This window comes from Micromys minutus (assembly GCF_963924665.1).
Source record: "Micromys minutus genome assembly, chromosome: 21".
NCBI classification, from domain to species: domain Eukaryota; kingdom Metazoa; phylum Chordata; class Mammalia; order Rodentia; family Muridae; genus Micromys; species Micromys minutus.
The window spans coordinates 38,831,166-38,843,169 of NC_137956.1; the positions used below are offsets into that span (position 1 = coordinate 38,831,166).

At 46.9% G+C, this 12,004-nt stretch overlaps 1 protein-coding gene across 4 annotated transcripts in view; it reads left to right on the top strand.

Moving 5' to 3' along the window:
- Positions 1 to 11,733, top strand: part of IP6K1 (inositol hexakisphosphate kinase 1) — a 38,899-nt gene extending 27,166 nt beyond the window's left edge. For all 4 annotated transcript variants that reach the window (XM_080934101.1, XM_080934102.1, XM_080934100.1 and 1 more), the window contains 3 exons: positions 4,161 to 4,342; positions 7,725 to 7,900; positions 8,445 to 11,733. In XM_080934101.1, the coding sequence (XP_080790227.1) occupies positions 4,161 to 4,342; positions 7,725 to 7,900; positions 8,445 to 8,954 (868 nt within the window). In that variant the 3' untranslated portion in view covers positions 8,955 to 11,733. The remainder of the gene's footprint in view (positions 1 to 4,160; positions 4,343 to 7,724; positions 7,901 to 8,444) is intronic.
- Positions 11,734 to 12,004: the final 271 nt, after the last annotated feature.

Consider the following 12,004-nt stretch of genomic DNA (forward strand, 5'->3'; position numbering starts at 1 on the left):
TGCTGCATAATAAGTTCCAGAATAGCTTGGACTACATCGTGAGACCTTAGTTGGGTTGGGGGAGGAATGGAGTTAAGAATGCTTCCTGCACTTCCAGAGGACCCAGGTTCAGTTCCCAGCACCCTTATCTGGTAGCTCACAACAGCTCCAGGGCACTTGGTGTTGTCTTTTAGTCTCTGAAGGCACCTCTACATACATGGCATACACAGTAAGACACACACACACTTTTTAAGTTGACAGATATGGTGACACATACCTTGGAGTGCTTGGGAGGCAGAAACAGGAAGATTTTCATGATTTTGAGGTCAGCCTGTTTTACATGGAGAGTTCCAGGTCAATCAGGCCTACACAGAGGAAAACCCAAGGGGGGCGGGTGGGAGAGAAAGAGAAAGAGTGTGAGTGTGTGTGTGTGTGTGTGTGTGTGTGAGAGAGAGAGAGAGAGAGAGAGAGAGAGCGAATACACGTGCACGCACACCCAGGCCCAGCCTTGTATTACTTTTTATGGCTGAATATCCCATCATAGGGACATACCAGCTTTCATTCATCAAGTTATGATAAACATATAAAGGAGTTTATACATGTGGGAGTGGCCTATGGACATTTTAACCCCTTGTTGAAAAGTCACTGTCTAGATAGATAGATTGATAGATTGATAGAGATATAAAGTTATAGATACAGATATTTACAAGGGTGTGGAGAAATTAGAATCTTCTACTTTGCTTGTGGGCAGGTTGGAAAGTTCTGTTCTTGGTCCTACCTCCTGAGTGCTGAGATGACAGGCATTTACAGCCATGCCTAGTTTATGTAGTGTGGAGGAGCAAACTCAGGTCTCCATACATACTGAACATGTATCAAACAAGCTTCCGCCCTGCCTTCAGATCAGTTCACTGAAACATGCTGCCCACACGAGCTAACAGAGCTTTGTTCAGGACTTAGGGCAGTCTACTCTCCTTACATAGGCTTTAAGAGGTCCTGTTCATGTTAATTAAGGAAACCTTGTGAGTGTTTTTCTCCCCTGTTCTTTGGGCTAAGTCTGCAACTGTGTTGGAAGGAGAGGGCTACACATGTACACTTTAGTTAAGTTGTACGTCTTGGTGTTGAGTATTCTGAGGGCTCCTGCCTGCAGAAGTACTTCTTTCACCTCATCTCCATCGTCCAGAAGGGGCTTCTTCTTGACCAACAACTGTGGGGCCTCACTTAGGCATATGGGTGACAGAACATTCCAATCAGTGGCTAGCAATTGCTTCTCTTTTGGCAATTTTTAGAGTGGGAGTTGTTTTGTTCTCCTAAGTAACAGTGTTTACTTTATTAATTATTGATGAAAAGCCAGTGAATATAGATTTAACATCAGAATCTGCTGTGAAAGTGCCAGCTCTGTTTCAGATCATAGCCCTATCTGACCTGTTAGCAGAGATTCTGAGTCATACTAGAGATGGAGAATATTCACCAGGACAGGACTATGACTCCAAGGGCTGGTAATGTCAAGTATTACGTGATCCCCATCCAGACCTGAAACTTGTTTGGGTTTACTTGGCAAGTGTTTCCTAAAGTAGACCTTCATCTGCTTTTCAGAAGTGGGGAAGGGGTGGCAGACTTTGCTGGATTCCTATAGTTTAGGAGAAGGGAGGTCTTTGCCCAGGGCCTTTTAATAAATGTCACATAGGTGTCCCAAATGCTTGGTGCTTAGAGGAGGGATACCATCTTCAGCACACAGTAGATTTGTTGTGTGGTATGTGCCGTTCCACAGCTAGAGAAAAGGCCTGGTTTCTGGAAAGGAAGGTAACATTTGAAATGTCTGCAGTGCTCCCTCTGTGTGTGTGCACAGGCTTGTTCTACAGTCCCTAGGATGTGTAGGCCTACTTCATTGGCAGGGCAGTTTTGTGGACTTGTGAGTGTGAAAAGTTGTATTGCCAGGCTCAGCTAGGCCATAGTATGTAACCTTGAGCCTCTGGTCCGACTGCCTCTTATCTCCTGTCAGGATTACAGGCATGTTTCACTGTGCCTGGTGGGATTGAGCCCGAGACCCCAAGTATGGAAGGCAAGTATGTCCAGTCCCCTCGTGTGTAGTTCTTTTGAGTATATTATATGCCTATATGTAAAGTTGCACTCAGGTAATCCTCTTTAACTGGGGAATATTTTTTTAGGCTCCCCTTCCCCCGTGTGTGTGTGTGTGTGTGTGTGTGTGTGTGTGTGTGTGTGTGTGTTTTGGAGGTGTAAATGTAGAGGTCAGTAATTAACATTCCTCTTTTACTGTATGCCTTGAGGCAGTGTTTCAGTCAGATGCAGAGCTCACCAGCTCACCAGGTTGTCAGCATGCTCTGGGCATTCCCTGTGTATCATTTGGGTTTCTCTAGAGGAACAGACTGATAGAATTAATGTCTGTAATAAAGGTGATTTATTGGATATTAGAGTGGCTTACCAGATGTGATTCAGCTAGTTCAGTAGTTGTAGAATCCTGTGCTTTTCAGTTCAGGAGGTTGGATGTCTCAGTTGGTTTTAGTATCTGCCAGAGTCCTGAAGAAGTATGCTCTAATGCCAGTGAAGGAATGGACTTGTCGGCTAGGGTGAGGCCAAGCAGGCAGAGAGCAAAAGCTTTTTTCTTCCATGTCTTTTACATCAACTCCCAGCAGGCTGACTGAGCCAGATTAAAGGTGGGTCTTGCCATTTAAATGCTTTAAGAAAATCACAGGTGTACCCAACTGCTTGGGTTTTAGTTAATTCCAGATTTGGTCAAGTTGACAACCAAGAATAGCCATCACATCCTGTCTTTGTGTTTTGAAGGCTGGAATTAACAGCCTAGTCACCACACTCACACAGTGTTCCATGTACTCTGGGTGCCAAACTCTAGTTCTCACCCTTGTGTAGTGACTGCTTGACCACTGTGCTGTCTCCTCACTGCTGTTTTTTTTTTTTTAATTATGATTTTTCTGTGCTACACATGCATGCTAATTTGGTCTCAGACTTGCTGTGCTTAAGTAGCCCTGCCCCATTAGCCTTCTGACCATCTGGGCCTGCTGACACACACTGCACCTCCCATGTGAGAACCCCAGAGTGCATTTACAGGGCTCTATGTCATTATATTCACACCAGCAGTGTGCAAGGAAGGGTACCAGCCTACCGATACCCTACACTTGATCTGGTTGGGTTTTTTTAAAAATTCATTTCTTTTATGTGTATGAGCACACTGTAGCTGTCTTCAGACACACCAGACGCCATTATACATGGTTGTGAGCCACCATGTGGTTTCCAGCAATTGAACTCAGGACTTCTGGAAGAGCAGACAGTGTTCTTAACCTTTCAGCCATCTCTCCAGCCCCATATTTATATTTTTAATTACACACACACACACACACACACACACACACACACACACACACACACGTCTTTGTGTGGGTATGTGTGCTTGAAGTCAGATGCCTGTGAAGGACACAGGCATTATATCTTCCTGGCTATAGTACAAGCAATTGTGAGTCCCCTCATGTTGGTGCTGGGAACCAAACCCCAGTCTTCTACAAAACCTGTAGGTACTCTTTTGTTTGTTTTGTTTTTGGAGGGGTCATTGTTTTATTTTTCAGACAGGGTTTTATGTAACCCTGACTGTCTTTGAACTCTCACTGTGTAGATCAGGGATGGCCTTGAATTCACCGAGATCCACCTGCTTCTGCCTCCCAAGCTCTGATATCAAAGGTATACACCATCACACTTGACCCCCACCCCCTTTTTAAAAACTATTTCAATTAAGTACTGTTTGGTGTTTGTTGGGGGCAGTGTGTGTATATATATCCCCTTATATGTATATAGAGGTCAGAGGACAGGTTTGTGGAGTTAGTTCTTCTACTGTATGGATCCTGTGGTGTCAACTCAGGTTGTCAGCTTTGTGCAGCAAATGCCTTTACTCACTGGCCCATGTTACCAGTGCCCAGGTTTTTTCCTTTGACATTAACAAACAAGAAGTGTTATGTGCTGTAATTGGACAAAATTGTTTTCTCAGAAACTTTTCAGAGGCACAAGACGCTCATTCTGTTCACTCACTTACTTGGGGCCAGTGCCACCTGTAAGCAGGTTCTGGTGACAGGCGAGGCTTGGTCTAATCCGTCTCTATCCTATGTCCCTAAAGGGTATGTCTCTGATCTCTTAGTTGTATGTGTGTTCTTCCTTAGTTCCCAGGAGGCAAAGAGTCCAAAGGTGGAGCTGCACAGCCACTCAGATGTCCCTTTCCAGATGCTAGACAGCAATAGCGGTCTGAGCTCTGAGAAGATCAGCTACAACCCGTGGAGCCTGCGCTGCCACAAGCAGCAGCTGAGTCGCATGCGCTCTGAGTCCAAGGACCGAAAACTCTACAGTATCCTTGTCCACTGAGATCGTGTGAGGAAATGGCAAGACCATTTGTCCTTATAGTAGTGTTGGTCTGAGGACTGAATCTAGGGCCTATTCATGCCCAAGCACTTGCTCTACCATTGAACTCTCCCTTTAGTCTCAAGACTAAGCATTTTTTATTAGCATATATTGGACATAATAATAGGTTTTATTATGTGATTTTTATACATGTGCATAATGTATTTAAATCACATTGAGAGCTTCTTGCTCTCTGGTGTCCCTTCCACTAATTTTCCTCTTCCTGGCTAGCCCTACCCTGCTAGTCTCACAGGGTTGTTTATAGGAACATGGGTACCTGACCCCACTGGGGCAGAGACCTCTTCCTCTCCTCTCTGTCATAGACTAAGTATGAATCCTCAGAGAAGGATGGGCCTAGGAACCCTGTGGCATGACATTTGTTGATAGGGCTGGCCTTTCACAGGAACGGCACTACTGCAAGCTCAAGAGCACAGCTGCCACGCCATGGGCTGTGCCCTTTCTCTGACTTCACTGTTATTTTTTAATGATTTTTGTTTTGATTTGGTTTGGTTTTTGTTTTTCAAGAGAGGGTCTCTTTGTGCAGCCCTGGCTGTCCTCTAACTCACTTAGTAGACCAGGCTGGCCTTGAACTCAGAGATCTACCTGCCTCCCTATTTAGATCAAAGGTGTGCGCCACTGTTGCCTGGCCTTAAAGTGAGGTTTTATTCTTTGATAGTTTGATATGTGTATTCACAACCACCTCTGTCCCCTTCTTCGTGCCCTTGTAGCCTTTCAGCTACTTGAGGGGAAGGCCTCATGCTCCTCCCTCCCTCATGTTGGAATGCCGATGGGCCAGATCTTATGCAGGACCTGTGTAGGAAGCCACAGCTGCTCTGAGTCCATGCCTGCCACGGCATGTGCCCTCTCTCCCCAGGCTGGAATGGTGGCATGCTTAGTTTTGCCCAGGTCTTGTGCAGGCCAAAAGTCAGTCACCATAGCTGCCATGTGCCTGACTGTAGTGAGCATGCTGTGGTCAGACAGTGTTGTGCACACTCCTTCCTGTCCTCTATAATGTCCCCTAAGCCTTGGAAGGAGTGAAAACCGCTGTCTCACTTGTGGCTGGACATTGGACAGTTACTCTCTCCAAGATAGATTTTAAGTCCAGTACTTTCTGAAATTTTCTGTTTATAATGTTAGATTTTTTTTAAATTTATTTCATGTATATGAGTACACTATCACTGTCTTAAGACACACCAGAAGAGGGCATCGGTTCCCCATCACAGATGGTTGTGGGCCACCATGTGGTTGCTGGCAATTAACCTCAGGACCTTTGGAAGAGCAGTCAGAGCTCTAGCCACTGAGCCATCTCTCCAGCCCTGAGAATGTTAGAATTTGATTTCCTCATTTTTTTGTAATAATGCTGCAAAGATGTCTTTCTTATTTCTTAGGTCTGGGTGAGTTACTAGATTAAATAAGGCCTTGGTTTACTAATGGTAGCAGAGATTCGGCCAAATATTCTTTGGGCTATTGTGGGCATGGTAGATCTAAAGCATAGAAAGCAATAAAACGCAAGTGTGGTGTGTGCCCATTTTCTCCACTCTGTCGCTGGAGACAGGAACCAGTAGTTCATTGTCATCCTTGTATTCTCCAGGCTGTTGAAGACTATACCTGACTCAGTAATGTGCCTGCTGTGCAAGCCTGAGGACCCAAGTTCAGATCTGCAGTAGTCAAAAAAAAAAAAAAAAAAAAAAGCCAGGCTATGTCTATAATCACAGTCTAGAGAAGGTAGAGACAAAGGTAGACAGATCCCTGAAGTTTACTGGCTAGCCATCTTAGCTGGATCAGTGAACTGCAAATTTAGTGAGAACTCCTGTCTCTAAAATTAAAGATAAGGAACAGTGAAGGAGAATTATCTGATGGTGACCTCTGCCCTTCACACATGTGTATCCACACAACCACTATAAGTATATAAACCACACATATAACATAACATGCACACTCCAAAGTTAAAAAATACAGATCAGTGGTTATCTTGTAATATTATGGAAAATTACATAGACTATAGGCTATATAAGGAATTTTTTTTTTTAAATCGGGGGTTTCTTTACATAGCCCTGGTTATACTGGAACTCACAGATGTCTGCCTCCTTTTGCCTCTCAAGTGCCAGGATCAAAGTGTGCACCACCATGGCCAGCTGGCTTTTTTTAGATATAATTTTATGTGTATGAATGTTTTGCCTGTAGGTGTGTGTACCATACGCATGCCACATACCTGTGGAGTCCCAAAGAGATTCCATTGGTCTCTTGGAACTAGAAATTGAGATGGTTGTGAGCCACCATGTTGGCGTTATCAGTTGAGTCCAGGAATTGAATCCAAAAGCAACAAGTGTTCTAAACTACTCAGGTTCTTCTCCTATCCCTAGGAATAAGATTCTGATACATTTTATAACTTGACTGAATCTTGAAAGCATTTTACTAAGCCTGAAATAAAAAGATTGATACTGGAAAAGTCCGGTAAAATGAGCTGCCTCCAATAGACAAATTTCTAGACACAGAACGTGGAGGTTCCCTGAAGAGTAGAAAGGGTAAATGGGAAGCAAGCACTCAGGGAGTAGAGATTTAGCTTAGGGAGGTGAACAGTGCCGATGGCTACACAGTAGTGTAGGTGTGCTGAGGTCCCTGACTGGCATGCTTGTGTGGTAAAATGGCAGTTTCCTTCTGCTTATTTTCCTGGAGGCAGGCTTTCATTCTAGCCCAGGCTGACCTCACAGAGGTCTGCATGCCTCTGCCTCCAGAGTGCTGCTGTTAAAGGTGTGTGCCACAGTGCCCAGCCCTGATTTTTTTTTTTTTTTAAGTTTAATTTTTATTTTTTGGAGACAGGATTTGAATGTGTAGTTCTAAGCAAGCCTGGAACTCACAGTGTAGAACAGGCTGGCTTCAGACTCACAACCTGCCTGTCTTGCATGAGTATGAATGCTGAGATTAAAGGGTGTGTGCCACCAACCCCTGGCTCTAAGATTTTTATGGGATATGTATTCTAAAATTTGTTAAAGTCAGTAGTTTGAAACTGCCATTTAAGAATTTATGAGGGAGTGGAGCACACCTTTAATCCCAGTACTCGGGAGACAGAGACAGGTAGAGATCTCTTGAGATCGAGGCCAGCCTGGTCTACAAAGCAAGTTCCACGACAGTAAGGGTTACACAGAGAAATCCTGTCTCAAAAAAAAAAAAAAAAAAAAAAAAAAAAAACAAAACAAAACAACGGAATTTGTGAGACCTACACAGTTTATAGTGGACCAGAATGTCACTTTTATAAAAAATTTTAATTGTGCTTTCCTGGGTGGAGCTATCTCTGAGTATGGTTGCCATTCTTCTTGACTCTGGCCCAGAGTTCCTCCTGCTTGAGAATGTGGTACACCATTTCAAGTTCCCCTGTGTGCTGGACTTGAAGATGGGCACCCGGCAGCATGGGGATGATGCTTCAGCCGAGAAGGCGGCCCGGCAGATGAGGAAGTGTGAGCAGAGCACATCGGCCACGCTAGGGGTCAGGGTCTGTGGCATGCAGGTGAGTCACCACTGCTGAGAGCCCAGGGCTGCTGAGTGCATGTTTTAGGTTGTGCCCATACCTGCCTGACACCTGTGTTCTCCTGGCCTACACTGTTCCAGAACCTCCTCTTAAAAGGTGAGTCACCCACAGGGTGCTGAGTGGTTTTGCAGATGGGTTCACTGAGCCCTGCTTTCCTCACTTGACGCTGGCTGAGCTTCATGTGCAGGCTCATTGACAGAGCCTGTTGCCCTGCCGTTGGGAAAGTAAGACTTGTCTGTCAGCAGTGTGTTCCCAGTTAGAGTCTAGCTTGCAGGCAGGCTTCTAAAGAGATGGCAATAGGCCTGGTGTTGGCTTTCACAGCTCCATGACTGGAAAACCTGGGGTGAATGTGGCCTCCCTGCTCCAGTAGGAGGAGCTGAAGAGCTCAGGTTGGTCAGAGTGCCTTCCAGACTGGTTTGGTTGTTTGGGGTTATCTTTGTGTTTTTTGTTTTTTAGTTGGGGGCACTTTATGGCCATCAGACCTTCCTGGTTTTCAACCTTGTCTTGTCTCCTGGGGTTTCAGGTGTACCAGCTGGACACAGGTCATTACCTCTGCAGGAATAAGTATTATGGTCGTGGACTCTCCATCGAAGGCTTCCGCAATGCCCTCTATCAGTACCTGCACAATGGCTTGGACCTGCGGCGTGACCTCTTTGAGCCTATCCTGAGCAAACTGCGGGGCCTCAAAGCTGTGCTGGAGCGGCAGGCCTCCTACCGCTTCTACTCCAGCTCCCTGCTTGTCATCTATGATGGCAAGGAGTGTCGGTCTGAGCTACGTCTCAAGCACGTGGACATGGGGCTCCCTGAGGTGCCACCACTCTGTGGCCCCAGCACCAGCCCTAGCAACACCAGTCTTGAGGCTGGCCCCTCTTCTCCGCCCAAGGTGGATGTCCGCATGATTGACTTTGCACACAGCACATTCAAGGGCTTCCGGGATGACCCCACTGTTCACGATGGGCCAGACAGAGGCTATGTGTTTGGCTTGGAGAATCTTATCAGCATCATGGAGCAGATGCGGGATGAGAACCAGTAAGCCCAGTTCTGGGCCCTAGGACCCCTTCTTCACCCACAGGCAGGGACCATTGCTCTGAACTTGCTGTGAGGACACACAGACTTGCTTTTAAAGGGTTATATTTCTCTTTGGTGTAAACTAAAAGAAATGTTTATAGCTGTAGCCTGGAATCCATATATATATACATATATATATATATATATAAATAGAGGAGGGCAGAACATTGGTCCTCTCAGCCAGGCTCCTTAGCTCTGTGGCTGTGACTGCTGTGTCCAGGCTGACTCAGGAAGGAAGAGGTGGCCCTAGTGGGCTTGACAGCACAGAGAATGCCTTGAATTTTGGTTTCCCTTGCCTAAGGTTTTTGGGATCTGTGGCTATGGGGCTCTGTTGATTGTGAGGTGAAGCCCTTGGCTGGTACAGGGTCTCTCCATGCCTAATCATCCCTTATTTCCCAGAATTGGGGAAGGTTCAGTGCCCACATCCTGAGGGCCTTTCTAGTTTTGTGCCAGTGCTTAAACAGATGTCCTCAGGGCATTAGAGGGCTAACTGCACAGATGGACTTATCCTTCTTTCTGATTTTCTGATTTTGGCATGGGGCTAGATTTATGAAACTGAGCTAAGGCCAACTCACAGCAGAGGGCAGGCCCTAGGCTCCCTAGGCACCCACTGGCATGTAGCCCTGTTCCTTTTTCCACAACCCCAGCCAGCCTCTTGCTGAGATTCCTTACCTAAGGAGGCCTCCTATCCTATCCCACTAAGATGGGCACAGCTTTGTTTGCTGAGGAGAGTCAGTGTCCCGGGAGGCCTAAGGGCCTTTAGTGGCTCTGGTTCAGACAGTATTTGCAGTTCTTGGGCTTTGGGTGGTGTCCCTTCCTCTGCAGCTGTGCTGCTCTTGGATGGGCTGCTCCTCCCAGGGCTCAGGAACTGTGGTCCGCTCAGGGTCTTGTCTTCTCCAGGCCAAGCTCAAGGCAGCAGCCCATTAATGTGGTGTTCCAGGCTCTAGGCTTGGAGAAAGAACTTTAAACTTGTTTGCTTTTAGGGACATAGGGCCCTGGGTACAGGCACCCAAAGTCTGCTGAGACCTTTGTCTAATTAATCCTGGGGTTTGTCAGTAAGTCCATTTGTCCACCTGTTAGTCCCTATTTTGTGATGAGCTTTCTGGAGTATAGCCTTGTTGATTATTATATATTGATTTCCTTCATGCTTTCCTCAGCAAAATATTCTTGTTCCCTCTTCTGAGGTGAGTCTTTGCTCTTGTGCCCTTCCTCAGCAGGTTCTGCTGTTAGAAACCTGGTAGCCAAATGATTCATAGTGGTGTTTACCTGCTGGCCCGGTGGTCTTGTGGGCCTGGGGTATGGCCTTCAGCACCAACAGTGGGTAGTGAAAGTTTGGGGGTAATCCTGACCCATTGCTTTTATTTTCTGCTACTAGTCTTTTGATGGTAGAGACCTGCTGCCTGTAATATAGGTGTCCCAACAGGTTACACTACACTCATCATCACCAAGTGAGCACATTCTCCAAGTTCATCACTTCTAACATGTCTCTATTTTGGCATTTGAAGGAAATCTTGCCAACCTTTGAGAAAAACTGGTAGCAAATGGCGTAATTTCTAGGTTCTTAGGGATGCAGCCTCTGAGAAGGGTTCCATTATGTATCCAAGTCATATTCTTCTGACCCTGGTGCCAGTGGTGGGCAGGTTCCCATTCCTTAGGGCCGGGAGGCACAGCTTTGCCTATTTCTGGTTACTAACAACTGTCTTCTGGCCAGTAGTACTGTTGCTTCAGCCAGGCAGGCAGTGTCATTAGTGTGGACACCTTTTCTCTGGCAGGAGAGAGATCAAAAGAGGAGTTTGGGGGTAGGAGAGACCACCTAGGAATGTGCTGTACTTTCGATTTGCCAGATTTTAGGAGGTGCTGCCCCCATTCTGCTGTTTCTCAAGTAGCAAGGTGGTAGGCGCTTACACTGCTCCTGCCATTACAGGCTGGAATTTGTTGCTGCTTAAGGCCAGGGCCCCACTTTTCAGCACTTTTGATACCCGGAGGCCCAGCTCCGATATCTGATAGGTGGTGGCAAGTGTATGCAGACACCACTGCTCTTCTGCCTGTCCCAGGCTAGAACCCTGTCCTTTCCCTGACAGGTCCTGCCTTCCCAGCCTCGATTTGGGACCAAAGTGCAACTCGGGATCATGGGTTGGGGAGCTCAGATTACCCCCTCCCCAGTGTATTTCCCAGGCCAAGCCCACACCAGCCCGGGAGATGGGTGGGAGTGAAATGGGATGGGTGCTGCTTAAAGAGGAAGGGACCAGTAGAGCAACTTCTTGCCTGGGACCCCTCCCCACCTCCAAGCTGTGGTCCTGTGCAGTGGTGTGGGAATTCTCTCCTAGGGGCAAGGGACCTGGGCTCGTTCAGTATCCGCTGCTCATTCGCTCACATCTGGCCAAGTGCACGTTCCCTAGATGCAAACTGCTTTGAACTTTACAGCTGTGTAAGTTGGTTGTGTGCGTGCTCATTTTAAAAACTACATTTTAATGAGGAAAAAGGAGAACCTGGGGAAAGTTCCTTTGCTTCTGTGAAGGAAATGTAAGACTTCGAATTCTGGAAATTGTTATCTGCTCCTCTTTCCTGGAAGCTTCACACCCCTAAGACCTGCGCCTGCATACATACGTGGCTCCATTGGCGCTTAGGCGCGCTTGCGTTTCCCCGGGTCTTCTGTGTGGTGGATAGGAGTGCTTGGCCCAAACTGGCCCTTTTCTGTACACTCAGCGCTACCCGCCCGCTTGTGTCCGGTCCTATACGTCAAAATAAAGCCTCTAGAAACTGAACTCTGTCCAAGTCTATGTGAAAACTTATTAGCCTCCGGTTGGGCCGACCCGACTAGTCTAGGCGTCTGGACATCCACCTGAGGGGAAGGTCCCAGCTGAGGGACCCGGCTGAACTGGGTCGGGACAGGTGCCATGGGACAGTGCCGAAGAGGGGTGGTGGGAAAAGGCAGCACCGGAGGGTTGGAGATGGGGGTCAGAGTAAATATTGGGGGGCGGGGTCATCAAGGCGGACCTGGAGTGGAGTTTTAGG